We start from the raw sequence: 15,758 nt of genomic DNA, 5'->3' as shown, positions 1-15,758 counted from the left end.
GTCAATAAAACAAGCAAATATGTTTCCATTTTTTGCTTGATGTCTTTTTTTTTAATGAGAGTGTGGAGGGTATAGATATGGTCAGTGATCTATATGATCTATCTTAATGGGCTTTTAAAGGTGGATACATCCGCACGGCCTTATGAGATGTGTCTCCGGAGAGAAGGAATGGGTGACGTTTCGTGTCGAGACCCTTCTCCAGAGATGCTGCCTGTCCCGCTGAGTTACTCCAGCATTTTGTGTCTACATGTGGGACATGATGTCAGGTTAACCTTCTCTGCCTGCATGGAATCCATATCCCTCCGCTACCGTAACACACTTTTAAACGTTCACCAGCCTGAGGGGAAGTGTTGGATAACTGGAGGACACCTTTATTAAAGTCGGGATAAACCTGGTAACTACAAACCTGCCAGTCTTAACATTAGTGTGTTGGACGGAAGTACGAATGCTGGTTTACATCGTAGATAGACATAAAATGCTGGAGTAACTCAGCGGGTCAGACTGCATCTCGAGAGAAAAAGAATAGGTGATGTTTTGGGCCGACACCTCTTCAGTGGTAGGAAAGTTATTGTAAAAACTCCTGACAGACAGAATTAACCAAAGGTCGTTAGCATGGTTTTGTTAGGGGAAAGTCCTGCCCAACCAATTGGATTGATTTTTTCTTGAAGAGAAACCATAATGTGTTGAGCTCAGTGCAAATGAAATAGTCTATGCAGACTTCAGCCAATTCTTTGGCAAGGTCCTATGTGGGAGATCGCCCAAGAGGTTGGAAGGATCAAAAATGACTTGCTGAAAGGAGGTAGAGAGTGAAGGTGGAGGGTTGTGTTTGTGAGTTGATTTTGGTTCACAATGGGGATCAGTGCTGGGACCTTGCTGTTTGTGATGTACCCGAACAATTTGGATTAGAAGGTTGGAGGTAGTTTGCGGATGACAAAAAAATGGCTGTGTTGTAATACTGAGAGTAGTGGCCTAGATGACAGGATGATATTGATCTAGTGGGCAACTGAGTGTGCGTAAGTGTAACTTGGGGAAGTGTGAGGCCTGGGAGTCCAGTGAGGGTAGGACATACAAGGTAAAGCTGTTGGGAGTATTGAGGATCAGAAGGACCTTAGTGTAGAGTACCAAGGATCCCTGAAGGTGGCAGCACAGGTAGATAAGGTATTCAAGGCAAATGGATATCAGCCTTGGCTGGCTGCCTGGGGCATAGAATATAAGGGCAAGGAGGTTGTGGTACAGCTTTGTATCACGTTGATTGGGCCGCAGCTGTAACACCGTGAGCACACTAAAGGGAGAGAATGATTAATCTGGAAAAGGTGCAGAAGAGATTCACCGGAATGCTGACTAGGATGGAGCATTTCAATGACCAGGAAAGAGAAGTTAAGTCTCCTCATCCTGGAGTGGAGGAGGTTAATAAGGGGGGGGGGGGGGGGGGGGGAGTTTGAGGTGTATAAAATCATGAGCAGCATATGCATGATCAACAGAGGAATCTGTTCCCATAACATGCATCAGAAACTTGCCGACCAAAGACTGTCTTCCAGCAGAGTGACATGTCCATCGGGGAATATTACAGACTGGTCCCCACTTAGGGCTGCCAACTGTCCTGTATCAGCCGGGACATCCCGTATTTTGGGTTAAATTGGTTTGTCCCGTACAGGACCACCCTTGTCCCGTATTAGGCCCGGGGGGCCGCTGTAGGCCACAACACTCTAGGCCCCGACACTGTAGGCCACGACACTGTAGGCCCCGACACTGTAGGCCCCGACACTGTAGGCCCGGACACTGTAGGCCCGGACACTGTAGGCCACGATACTGTACACCAGTTTAGGTCCCGACACTCCAGGTTTCCGACATTTTAGTTCCGGACAATGTAGGCCCGGAGGCCCGGGCGCCGCCTAACGGAGGTTGCCTAGCAACCCGCCTCCCGGCCCAGGCGGCCGCCATTGGGGGAGCGGGAGCACGTGGCTGCTGGGCGGGTGAGGTCATGTGGGGACGTCACCTTGTCCCGTATTTGGGAGTGAGATAGTTGGCAACCCATACCCACCACAAGACTGCAGGGGTACGTGCTGAGGGACGCACTGAAGATCAGTGCAGCCAACGCCTGAGCTCTGAGGTGGAGGAGCACAGTCCAGGGTCCTTCCACTGCTGCACATTGAGGGGCAGGGTGTGGCCGAGACACCCATCAAACAAGAGAAGGGATATCACCCTAGTGAGCCATATGAATGGTGAGGGTGTCGGGTACAATTTTGTCTTTTAGGAAGTATACCAATTATGAAGCTAACGAATGTATTCGTTACAGCCCTGGAGAATGTTGGGGCAATGTTGCACAGCTCTTGTTTTGTACATATTTTTTGTCCTGAATAAACTTTTTTAATTTTTTTAAAAATGTATCAAAAACTGGTAGTTTAGGGATACAGAATGGAAAAGCCTCAACAGGCCCACTAAGTCCACACTAGTTCAATGTTATCCCACTCCTGACACACTAGTGGCAATTTTACAGGGGGGAAATTCTCTCCCTCAGAAGGCAGTGGAGGCCAATTCTCTGAATGCATTCAAGAGAGAGCTAGATAGAGCTCTTAAGGATAGCGGAGTCAGGGGGTATGGGGAGAAGGCAGGAACGGGGTACTGATTGAGAATGATCAGCCATGATCACATTGAATGGTGGTGCTGGCTCGAAGGGCCGAATGGCCTCCTCCTGCACCTATTGTCTATTGAAATTAACCTGTACAGCTTTAGGATGTGAGAAGAAACCGGATCACCCGGAGAAAACCTCTGTGGTCAGTCACACTGGATAATGTGTACACATCACACAGCATCCGAGGCCAGGATCTCCGGCGCCGTGAGGCAGCAGCTCGACTAGCTGCGCCACTCGTTGTAGATATGGGTTTAAGGTTGAGGGGGAAGATGGAATGTGTAGGAAGGAACTGCAGACGATGGTTTACACTGAAGACAGACACAGAAATGCTGGAATAACTCAGTGGCTCAGGCAGCATAGAGTGGTACAGTGTGGAAAACAGGCCTTGGGCTCAACAATGTCCCAGCTACACGAGTCCCACCTGCCTGCGTTTGGTCCATATCCCTCCAAACCTGTCCTATCCATGTACCTGTCTAACTGTCTCTTGAAAGTTGGGATAGTCCCAGCCTCAACTACCTCCTCTGGCGGCTTGTTCCATGCACCCACCACCCTCTGTGTGAAAATGTTTCCCCTCAGATTCCTATGAAATCTTTTCCCCTTCACCTTAAATCTCTGGATTTAAATCACTATTATCTCTGGATAGAAGGAATAGGTGACGTTTCGGGTCGAGACCCTTCTTCATTTTGTGTCTATCTTCGGAGGGGATGCGGGCGAGTTATCTCACGGTGCAATCAATCCATTAATTCGGAATTGGCTGTTCAATGCAATTGACCTCGCTATTTAAATTGGCCGCGGGTCCAATGAGCTAGTCGCTGCTCTGGGTATCTGTGCTGGAGGTTCCCCGGCGGAGCGATGACAACCGTACGTGAGAGAGCCCAGATCCTGAGTCTCAACCTGAGTCTAGCGGCACTGAGCCCGGCGGTGGCCAGAGCAGGTACGGCTTCCGTACTACACCGTGTCCTTGGTCAGTCTGACCCTCCCACAGGTGCTGCCTGACCCGCTGGGTTCCCCCGCCACCACTCTGTGTTTTGCTACAAAGCGACTGACCCAAAGTTGGACACAAAGTTGCCGCTTCTGTTCAGACCCCTTCGCTCACTGTTACAAAGTATCTGTGCGTGCTGGTACAAAGTATCTGTGCTGTTGTTAAAGTATCTGTGCTGTTGTTAAAGTATCTGTGCTGTTGTTAAAGTATCTGCGTGCTGGTACAAAGTATCTGTGCTGCTGTTACAAAGTATCTCCTGTTGTTACAAAGTATCTGTGCGTGCTGTTACAAAGTATCTGTGCGTGCTGTTACAAAGTCTCTCTCCTGTTGTTACAAAGTATCTCTGCTGCTGTTACAAAGTATCTGTGCGTGCTGTTATAAAGTATCTCTTTCCCAGCATTATGTACAATAATGCCACGGTTTTTTTTAGCTGGCGTGTAACCATTGCAAAGTTCATGTTTAAATGCGAGGAGAGTGTTCGGTAACTTGTGCAATCTGCTTTTGCCCGCGAAGCCATTGGTGAGTGCACACATGTAGGCTGGTCCCGCCCCCCCGTCCCTATCGGCGGCCGCTCAGCGAGTCGCATTCCTGCCTCTGTCCACGCCTTGTTACACTCGGGCGCTGCAAAGGAGCCCGGCTTTGCCCCACACTCTCGCTGCCGGCTTTCTGTCACCCCAGCGCCCATATACACTCGCACTCGCACTCACACACACACACACACACACACACACACACACACACACACTCTCACACACCCACACTCACTCACACACGTACACTCACACTGCCTCGACAACGATGACCAGCCTGCAGCATGGCGCAGTCAGGTGAGCGGGGGCTGGACGGGCGCTCGCCGACCGCACTGTGGGGCGAAAATAAGAGGGACAAGTGGGGTGGGAGGGGTTGGGGAGAGCAGGGAGTGAGTGGATGGGAGTGAGTGGATGGGAGGGAGTGGATGGGAGTGAGTGGATGGGAGGGAGTGGATGGGTGGGCGGGGGGGGGGTGTTGGGGGGGGCGAGGGAGTGGAGAGGTTGGGAGATGAGATGAGAGGAGTTGAGAGGGTGAGTGAGTGAGGGGAAGGGGAGGCGAGGGAGTGGGGTGAGGAATGGCGAGGGCAGAGAAGGGGAGGGGAGTGGTTGGGAGGAAGAGTGAGGGGAGGAGGCGCGGGAGTGACGGCAGAATAGAGGAGGGGGTTGGGGCGAGGAGGGATGGTGAGAGTGGTTGGGAGGGGGGGGGGATAGGGAGGGGGTTAGGGAGGGGGTGGACGATTAGTGCGGTGCACGCCCCGGCACTTATTGGGAGCTGGTCGGCAAGAGATGGGGGGGGGGGGGGGGGGGGTGGTCACTGACCTGAAGGCAACCCGGGTTTCTGTCCCAACACCAACGGGATGTGTCCTGGGTCAGACTGTGGCTGGCAGCTGCCGGCTGGGGGTGCAGGCCCCCCCGACAGTGTAGCGACCCCCCGACAATGTAGCGACCCCCCCGACAATGTAGCGACCCCCCCACCAATGTAGCGACCCCCCGACGTTTGCCCGGGACCTGCCCGTCCTTTGGCCGCGGGGTGGGGGGGGGAAGGACAGACGGGTCCAGCCCGGGGTTTGTGCACTGACTTGCGGCTGAGCTGGGTCTGCCCTGCCCGAGGACAAAGTTCAATAATGATCTGTTTGAGAAGCGCGTTTAGCTGCTGGTTTCGGTGTCCACTCCGCCCGCCCGCCCGCCCGCCCGTGTGTTAGTGGTCTCTGGGGGGTCGGGGCTGGGTGAAGGGTCGAGGTCGGGACTGGCAGTGAAGGTGGAGCCGCTCAAACAGGCGCCGTGGGTTTGGGGTTTGCCTGTTTCCAAAGTGGCTCCTCTTTTATTTTAAGTAGTTTGAATATCAGGTGCATGAGTCTCCAGTTCAGTTTGTCACAAGATTTTAAAAAAAAATTAATTAAAAAATGGGTTTGCCTGTTGATCCTGATCAACAACATGGTGTCAGATCCTCCGTCTTCACTTTCAATAGACAATAGATGCAGGAGGAGGCCATTCGGCCCTTCGAGCCAGCACCGTCATTCAATGTGATCATGGCTGATCATTCTCAATCAGTACCCTGTTCCTGCCTTCTCCCCATACCCCCTGACTCCGCTATCCTTAAGAGCTCCATCTAGCTCTCTCTTGAATGCATTCAGAGAATTGGCCTCCACTGCCTTCTAAGGCAGAGAATTCCGCAGATTCACAACTCTGACTGAAAAAGTTTTTCCTCATCTCCACTTTCCCCATATCACTTGGTCTGTCTCGATGCACAGTCGATTGATCTCTGCTTTGTGTGCAGCGACAGTCCTGTGAGGTAGAGAATTTAAAACAAAAACAAAATGCTGGAGTAACTCAGCGGGACAGGCAGCATCTCTGGACAAAAAGAGTAGGTGACGTTTCGGGTCGAGACCTTTAGACAATAGACAATAGGTGCAGGAGTAGTCCATTCAGCCCTTCGAGCCAGCACTGCCATTCAATGCGATCATGGCTGATCACTCTCAATCAGTACCCCGTTCCTGCCTTCTCCCCATACCCCCTCACTCCGCTATCCTTAAGAGCTCTATCCAGCTCTCTTGAAAGCATCCAACGAACTGGCCTCCACTGCCTTCTGAGGCAGAGAATTCCACACCTTCACCACTCTCTGACTGAAAAAGTTCTTCCTCATCTCCGTTCTAAATGGCCTACCCCTTATTCTTAAACTGTGGCCCATTGTTCTGGACTCCCCCAACATTGGGAACATGTTTCCTGTCTCTAATGTGTCCAATCCCCTAATTATCTTATGTTTCAATAAGATCCCCCCTCATCCTTCTAAATTCCAGTGTATACAAGCCTTCAGGTTCCAACTTCCTTGACTTGAAACATCACCTATTCCTTTCCTCCAGAGTTGCTTCCTGACCCAGTTACTCCAGCACTTTGTGTCTATCTTTGGTGTAAACCAGCATCTGAGAATTTCAGAGAATTTGAAAGGTTTGTCATCTTTGGATTAAAGACCTATCTGGGATAATTTCATTGATACTTCAGTCTGAAATGCCCTTCCCCTTACCTTCACATTGTGCCCACGTGCATGCACAGTAATCCAAGTGTAGTTATATCATCTAATCTACTCAATGGATGCAGTCTCAAAACACCAACGTAGTAGTCAAACATGATTTTTTGTTCATGATGACTGGTCAATTGTATGAATGAGTCTTGATATCCTCTTATTTGTTAGGAATTCCAGTTATTTCCTCAATTACTGATATTGTGTAAAAGTGATTAGTTCCTCACTTTCTCTCTCATGGATATGTGGGTGTGTAAGTTAACCGACCACTGTAAATTGTCCCTTATGTGTAGATGAAGAGGGGAATTGTGGATGAGGGAGAAGGGAAGAAGAATTGATGAGAATTTGGTGGGAAATGGGATCAATGTAGAATTGGTAAACTGTTTGTATGGACTTGGTGGGTCTAGTTCTGTCCTATATATCTATTAATTCCCAGGATGGCGGGATTGTTATATGTTGAAAGAATGAGGCGACTGGGCTTGTATACACTGGAATTTAGAAGGATGAGAGGGGTTCTTATTGAAACATGTAAAGATTATTAAGGGATTGGACACGCTAGAGGCAGGAAACATGTTCCCGGTGTTGGGGTCCAGAACCAGGGGCCACAGTTTAAGAATAAGGGGTAGACCATTTGGAACAGAGAAAAGGAAGAACTTTTTCTCCCAGAGAGTTGTGAATCTAGAATTCTCTGCCTCAGAAGGCAGTGGAGGCCAATTCTCTGGATGCTTTCAAGAGAGAGTTAGATAGAGCTCTTAAAGATAGTGGAGTCAACGGATATGGGGAGAAGTACTGATTGTGGATGATCAGCCATGATCACAGTGAATGGCGGTGCTGGCGCGAAGGTCTGAATGGCCTCCTCTTGCACTTATTGTCTATAGACATTAGTATTTGTTCTTCTGACATTCCTTATTCTCCTATCCTCCATTGTAAATCTAGTTGATTCTGTCTGGGAATTATCTACACTTTCCCTTTCTCTTCCTACATACTTATGGAAGCTCTAGGTCTGTTTTATGCTTCTGTTTCCAGCCCCTTTCATTATCAATTTCGTGCTGATCCGTTAATTGCTTCCAATCCTTGGACTTACTGTATTTTCCTGGCAACTTTATAAACCTTTTCATTGCATTTAGCACCATTATCAATGTCTCCTGTGTTCTAAACTTGGACCACTTTACTGTTGTCTGAAAGAATGAATGATTTTTTTAAATGCCAGGAACTATCTCTGCACAGTCTTGCCGTTTAGTGTAACCTCCCAGTCTAGAATGGCCAACCTGCATCTCATGTCTTGGTTTCCCTTGGTTCAATTGAAAACTATTATTAAACTGTCACTTTTGAGTTTGATTAAATATTCTATTATAACATGGTCACGCTACACTGTATGAAAAGATTATTCATTAACCCTTGATGATTAACACGTGATGAAAAATAACCTATTCCCTCAACAATTTGATTTACCTGGTCTACCTATAGATCAAAATCTTCAAGGATTATTGCAATAACCCTGTTGTATCACCTCTGATTTTCTCATGGATGCTAAGCCTGACGTTGCAACTATTATTTAGAGGCTTCGAACAACTGCCACCAATATTTACTGTCTGATTCAATGTTTGTTGCCTATTTGGGTCAGGACAGAGGGTCTTGACCCAAAACATCATCTATCCATGTTCTCCAGCGATGCTGCCTGACCTGCTGAGTTACACCAGCACTGTCCTTTTCTTTGTAAACTGCACTTCCTTGTTTCTAAGATTTAATAAGAACATGAGGGACGCCTTCCTCATTTGGAGAGTGAAGGGTATATGGAACGATCTGCCAGAGGAGGTAGTTGAGGCAAGTGCAATATCAGCATTTAAAAGACACTGGGACAGGTATGTGGATAGATCAGGTTTGGAAGGATGCGGGCAAATAGGACTTGCTTGGATAAAGCAACTTGGTTAATGTGGACGATTGGGCCAAAGGGCCTGTTTCTGTGTTGCATGACTCTGACTCTACGAGTTCAGCATTGGCTTCTCCTGCTAGAGTAGTGATCTGCTTAGAATGGTGCTTGTGATGTGACCAGCCTTGCTTCAGAGCACTTGGATTTCGTGTGAGGCGTGACTATCAACTGTTAGTTTTGGGGTGTTTATGTAATGAAAGTCAAAACCTTCTGAAGATTTTTGGGATCTGTTTAAATCTGTCTGACTCGTAACCTTGTAACAATGATTGCACGACAAAAAAAAAGCATTTTCTACATTTGTTTGTAAGCTACTTTAAGGCATCGTGAGTTTGAGATGGGTTGCATATAAAAGCATATGTCCCACTTGTGTCGAGAGCTTTTGAAAAGGGCTGTGGTGGTTAAGATTGCCGTCCTGTGTGCATCTGAGAGCTGGACTACTTGCAGAAGGCACCTAGGGGCCACTCGTAAAATACCACTGACACTTTCTCTGCAAAATCCTCAATGAACTGGAAGGATGAGTGAACAGACATCCCTGCCTCTGCCAAGCCAGGGGTCTCTAACACTGAAACCCCAGCTGTGTCTGATGGGCCAGATTGGAGAGGACGTTTCCACTAGTGGGAGTCCAGAATTTCAAAATAAAAGGACGTTCCTTCAGAAAGGGGATGAGGAATTTCTTTAGCCAGAGGGTGGTGAATCTGTGCAATTCATTGCTGCAGAATGTTGTGGTGGCCAGGTCAATGGGTATTTTTAAGGCAGAGATTGGCAAATACCTGATTAGTAAGGATGTCAAGGGTTATGGGGCGATGGCAGGGGAATGGGGTTGAAAGTGGACAGGACCTGTATTCTCAATGAGATCTGCTTCTATCCTCAGAAACATGCAGGGTAGATGTTCCATCCCCCCCCCCCCCCCCCCCCCCTTGCACTTCACCCCTTCCTCCACTACAAGTCATTTAACCAGTTCCACAGTTCACAAAGATGTATCCCTCTTTGGATCGAGCTGTCCCTAAACAGTCAGTCTAGCGGGGAACCTCCCTGTGTGAGGCTCTGTTGCCAATCCTAACTTGTCCTGATCATTACAGCGAATGCAGCGCCGGAGACTCGGGTTCGATCCTGACTACGGGTGCTGCACTGTAAGGAGTTTGTATGTTCTCCCCGTGACCTGCGTGGGTTTTCTCCGAGATCTTCGGTTTCCTCCCACACTCCAAAGACGTACAGGTATGTAGTAGGTTAATTGGCTGGGTAAAATGTAAAAATTGTCCCTAGTGGGTGTAGGATAGTGTTAATGTGTGGGGATCGCTGGGCGGCACGGACTTGGAGGGCCGAAAAGGCCTGTTTCCGGCTGTATATATATGATATGATGTGATATGATACCGGATGGATGCAGGAAAGTTTTCCCCAGTTGACGAGACTAGATCCCAGGGTCACCATACCCGAATAAGGAGCAGGCCACTTGAGACTGATGATGGTGAATCGAGCTCTGTACCTTCCAAGAACTGTGACAACTTGGTTTCACAATCCATTCAGAACTGGTCAATAGATTTCTGGACATTTTAAGGAATCGGGACGTGGTAATTGCTATTTTCCTGCACAGTAAATAATCAGCTGTGATTTTGAATGGTAGAGCAATTTTGAGGGATCTGAAATCTGCCTCCTATTTGTACTTTCCCCAAACTCATGGGCATAGGAGTGTACTGTTCTACGTGCATCCCAAGGAAATAGCTGTTTTTTCCCCCCAAGAAAGGTACTTTCCCCAAACTCCTGGACCATCCTTGTAGTTTGTACAGTATATCTCCAAGCTCCACCTTCAGTTTGCCCAGTGATTCTGCTGGGGAGCATTCCTTCACTTGCTGTTGGGAGTGTGAACCTATGTATCAAAGATTTGATTTCCAATTCTCCCAAGCTGCTGTTATGTTTAACCTGTACTGTTTGTTCTGTTAAGTATTGTGTAGCATGCCTGATAATGAAATCTGCAAATCACCTGGCTTTAAAAAAAAGATCATAGAACATACTGTAGAACCTGCCTTCTGCCCAAAGTTTCTGTGCTGGACGGTATGCCAAGTTGAACTAACCTCCTCTGCCTGCGCTTGAAAGCTATGCCCTCTTTTGTCTTTGCTTCCACCCTGGAAAAAAGGCTCAGCCTGTCTACCCCACCAATGCCTTCATTTTATAGACTAGAACAACAGCTCTCAGAATGCAAGGATTTTGCACTTTCATTGTTTTAAGATGGACTGCAGGGTTTATTTACAGTGAAATAGACCAGAAAGGTAGAAACTCAGTTAGTCTGTCAGTTTAGTTAATTGTCACGTGTACCGAGGTACAGTGAAAAGCTTTTGTTGCGCGCTATCCAGTCAGCAGAAAGACAATACATGATCGCAATCGAGCCGTTTACAGTGTTCAGATACATGACAAGGGGATCAAGTTTAGCGCAAGGTAAAGCCAGCTAAGTCTGATCAAGGACATTGTTATGTACAATCCAAACTATAGCTTGCACTCTGCCTTTTGAATCAAAATGATCTCAAAAGTGACCGTGACCTGGTGGTTTTTCCTTTTGAAAACCAGCTATTTCCTTGGGATGTGCGTAGAACAGTACACCAGAGGAACTGTCCCTTCAAAGTACTTATGGCCACGTTAAGACTACATTGTAGTGGCCTGGCGGAGGCCAGAGAAAAGGCAAGACGCCAGGCAGTGTTTAGTAAGATTCTTTTATTAGGCTGTGAGCTCCTGCCCACAGCGTAGTTCTCCTAGGGATAAGATACGCCTTCCCTTGGTCTGGCTTTTAACCCCTTTCGCCTGTCCGTCACGTAACGAGGGGGCTGACCCAAGGAGTGGCCTGATCCGCCACAACATCTTAAAAAAAGTTTTGAACTTTCAGGGTACAAGATGATGCCCTTCAATGTGGCAGGACTTGTGTACGGACCCAGTGTGGTCTACTATCTTACACTTGTGTACTTGGTATGATTGTGTCTAATGTATCAGAGGATTGTCACCCAACTGTATGCAAGAAAGGAATTCTGTGGTAGACAATAGACAATAGACAATAGGTGCAGGAGTAGGCCATTCAGCCCTTCGAGCCAGCACTGCCATTCAATGCGATCATGGCCGATCACTCTCAATCAGTACCCCGTTCCTGCCTTCTCCCCATACCCCCTCACTCCGCTATCCTTAAGAGCTCTATCCAGCTCTCTCTTGAAAGCATCCAACGAACTGGCCTCCACTGCCTTCTGAGGCAGAGAATTCCACACCTTCACCACTCTCTGACTGAAAAAGTTCTTCCTCATCTCCGTTCTAAATGGCCTACCCCTTATTCTTAAACTGTGGCCCCTTGTTCTGGAAGGGTACACTTGGGTACACAACAACAAAGTACCGTTAAACAGTGCTGTGCTGAACCTGATGCCAAGCTGAAGTAATCACCTCTGCCCGCAAGTGATCCATATCCTTCCGTTCCCTGTGTATCCATGTGCCTTTCCAAAAATCTCTTGTTTCATTAGTTGCCCTTGGTTTCCTCTAAGTTAATGGTATTAAAGGCTTCCTTTAAGAGTGGTGATCTGCCTCCAAGGCTGGTTGTATTTGGTTGTGATTAAATGGAGCATTTTAGAATAACTCCATTTGTCTTTTTTTTTTTTTTGTTACCCAAGTTTTGCATTAGTTAGGATATTTAAGAAACCAATGAGAGGAGGGGGCAGTTATCTAGATGAGACTAGTATTGGATTCTGTTCCTTGGTGACATGACAATGAGTGTTCCTTAAGGTCAACTGGAACAGTTGACATTTTGGTGCAAGTCCAAATACTTGAGTGCAAGTATCTCTAAGCTGCCGGTGCCACAGGAAAACCTGCACTGATGTATTTCCTGTAAATAGATACTGTGGGTAAACGTAGAAGATTCAGCGACCGGTATCTTATTTTGAAGATCAGCTTCCATTGCAATGCAAAAACCTCTGAACCAATTATTCCTGGAAGGTGTGTTCCTCAGTGAGACCAGCAGCTCATCCAGACTTTGTGGCTCATGTATTTATTTGTGCGTTTAGCTTGGAGATGCAGTGTGGAAACGGGCCCACCGAGTCAACACCGACCAACAATCCCCGCACATTGATGCTATCCTGCACACACCAGGGACAATTTACACTTGTACCAAGCCAACCAACCTACAAACCTGTGCGTCTTTGTAGTGTGGAAGGAAACCAATGATCTCTGAGAAAACCCACGCATGTCATGGGGAGAATGTACAATCTGTTCAGACAGCGCCCGTAGTCAGGATCGAACCCGGATCCCTGGTACTGTAAAGCAGCAACTCTACTGCTGTGCCATCTTGCCATCCAATGCATTCGGCTCCCAATGTAGTAGTCCTGGTACATAGTTGTATTTTCAGTGTCATTAATGCGGCACATAGAGCAAGATCTCGTGTACAGCAGTGAATAATCTCAATGTATTGTATTGTTAAATAATATTGGATCATCTTGGGTTTTGTGTTGCATTCATAAGACTACAACTCTGGCAATGCAACACTTGCTCTGTGGTACCTGGTATCAGCCAAGCCTTTGTGCTTTAATTTCTAAAATGAGGCTTCAATCTACAAACTCGTGCCACAAGGGGACTTCACACAAAGGGTGGTGGGTGTATGGAACGAGCTGCAGAGGAGGTAGTTAAGGCAGGTACTATTAGAACATTTAAGAAAGATTTAGACAGATACATGGACAAGACGGGTTTAGAGGGATATGGGCCAAACCCATGCATGTGGAACTAGTGTAGATGGGAGACACTAAATTCTGGAGTAACTCAGCAGGTCAGGTAGCATCTCGGGAGAGAAGGAATGGGTGACGTTTCGGATAGAGAAGAAAGGTCTCGACCCGAAACGTCACCCATTCCTTCTCTCCCGTGATGCTGCCTGACCCGCTGAGTTACTCCAGCATTTTGTGTCTACCTTCGATTTATACCAGCATCTGCAGTTTGTTCCTACACACAGTGTAGATGGGACATGTCGGTCGGTGTGGGCAAGTTGGGCCGAAGGGCCCGTTTCCGTGCTGTGTGACTAATCCAGCCAATGAGTTGCGGCTGACATGCTGGGAGAAGGCAATATTCAAGGGCGTTTTTGCTGACTTTGCGTTTCTTTCAGGGTTGCCGACTGTTGATCCATTCCGAGTGACACATATTTGGTGCAACATTATCATCGCTCTTCAGTCTGAGGTGGAGGTCAAGCGACGTCGACATAACCTGAAACGCCACAATGACTGCTTCCTTGGCTCTGATGCTGTGGATCTCATCCTCGGCCACCTTCTGCAGAACAAGTACTTTGACGCCGAAATCACTCGGTCCAAAGTGGTGAGACTCTGCCAAGCTCTGATGGACAACAAGGTGTTTGAAGGCGTTGGCACAAAACTCTTTGGAAAAGTTAAGAAAGAATCCACTTTTGAGGACAGTAGCTACAGTTTGTACCGGTTTACCACCGCGCACAGGTGGGTGAAATCAGTGAAAGGCAATGGGAGCACTGGCCTATCTCCTCGAGCGCAACTCACCCCAGGGTACAACAGCTGGGGTAGCAGGTAAGGTCACTTTGAGACTTGAGTCACTTTGGTGCAAAGTATTTGCAGAAACTGGAATTGTGTATAGAAGTGCACAAAGGAGCATGATAATTTAACAAGATTATAGTTGAAAGTAGATGTGTACTTCATAATCATGGAACTCTTGTTAGCCTGTCTCTTAAAATAGTGGTGGCACAGTGGGCCAGCGGTAGAGTTGCTGCCTTACAGCGCCAGGGACCTGGGTTCTATCCTGATAATGGGTGCTGTCTGTACAGAGTTTGTACGTTCTCCCCGTGACCTGCGTGGGTTAGGTTACTTTTCTGAACTATTATTTTTCCATCCACGTGCTCATTCATGGAAGAGAGCTATCTGTCATGGTCACATGCTCACATGATCTGTCTTCAAGTTGTGTTCCATTCCCTGGTGTTTGTGGTTGGCACGGTGGAGCAGATGGGAGAGATCTTTTTTCCTGCACATTACCTTCATCTATTTCTGCTTTGGCTCTAACTCTAACCTTTCATTGGTAAGAAAGTTAATTGCTTTCAAAATGACAATAGGATGATAATGAAGGCATTGACCATGCTTATCTTATTCAGGGCATTGAGTATTCAAGTCAATGCGTTGCATGCAGCAATATAAAGCTCGAGTTTAGTATGCAGTTCTGGTTACTGCGTTACTGGATGGATGCAGAGGCTCTGAAGAGTGCAGAAGAGGTTATGTCTGTTTAGGCAGCCATTCTAATCTATACTGGCTGGATTAGAGTGATGTCTAAAAGGAGAGGTTGGCAAACAGATTATTTCTTTGGAGCATCAGAGGCTGAGGGGGCAAGCTGATGGAACTATAACATTGAGGTGCAGATGGAGTGATAGATTTTCCACAGGGTGGAAAGGTGAAATATTAGTGAGTTGAAGATGATGGGGGGATATTTAGTGAGGCAGGGATTCCCTTTGAATGAAGGAACAAATTTCCATTGGCCTTTTACATATCTTTTTATACCTATCTTCACACTTTGTACTTTTGGTCTCTAACAAAATCAACATTTGCTTTCTGGATTCCTGCCATTTGGACTCTTCTCTGAACTATTTTTCTTCCATCCAAAGTGCGTGACCGCGTGCTTGCTCATGGGAGAAAAAAAATATCTGTCATGGTTTTACCCACTCACATGATCTATCTTCAAGTTTTGTTTGAGGTTAGGCAAGTATTTTTGTGGTTGGCATGGTGATGCTGCTGGTAGAGTTGCTGGTAGAGTTGTTGCCAGATTCAATTCTGGCCTCCGGTGCCATCTGTGCAGAGTTTGCGTGTTCCTCCTGTAACCACGTGGGTTTCCTCTGGGTGCTCCGGTTTCCTCCCACTTCCCAAAGACGTGTGGGTCTGTAGGTTAATTGGTTTCTGCAAATGCCCCTAGTGTGTAGGGAGTAGAAAGTGGGATAACTTGGAACTGGTGTGAACAGGTGATCAACGGTGGCTTGTACATAGTGGGCTGAAGGCCCTGTTTTGCCTGCTGTAACTCTAAACTAAACTACATGGTTTAATATTATTTTTCATTGGTGCTCGCTTGGAATTGCCCACAGATCACAATTCATTGAGCTTTTGGACTACACGGCCTAGATTGCTCCAAAGGTACCTTGTGTCTGGACTCTTTCTTAAGGC

The 15,758-nt window shown here is 47.3% G+C and overlaps 1 protein-coding gene across 2 annotated transcripts in view; it reads left to right on the top strand.

The window, feature by feature from the left end:
* The first annotated feature begins 4,242 nt into the window (after nt 1-4,242).
* depdc7a (DEP domain containing 7, paralog a) overlaps nt 4,243-15,758 on the top strand; it is a 36,457-nt gene continuing 24,941 nt past the window's right edge. Inside the window, exons 1-3 of one of the 2 annotated variants that reach the window (XM_078414873.1) lie at nt 4,243-4,441; nt 9,672-9,807; nt 13,703-14,129. In XM_078414873.1, coding sequence (XP_078270999.1) covers nt 9,675-9,807; nt 13,703-14,129 — 560 coding nt within the window. In that variant the 5' untranslated portion in view covers nt 4,243-4,441; nt 9,672-9,674. The remainder of the gene's footprint in view (nt 4,442-9,671; nt 9,808-13,702; nt 14,130-15,758) is intronic. The other variant, XM_078414874.1, reaches the window with a different exon arrangement.

Source organism: Rhinoraja longicauda, chromosome 18 (genome assembly GCF_053455715.1).
Source record: "Rhinoraja longicauda isolate Sanriku21f chromosome 18, sRhiLon1.1, whole genome shotgun sequence".
In the NCBI taxonomy this organism is placed as follows: Eukaryota; Metazoa; Chordata; class Chondrichthyes; order Rajiformes; family Arhynchobatidae; genus Rhinoraja; species Rhinoraja longicauda.
The sequence above is the reverse complement of the archived record's forward strand: the minus strand, read 5'-3'. Positions and strand labels throughout refer to the sequence as shown.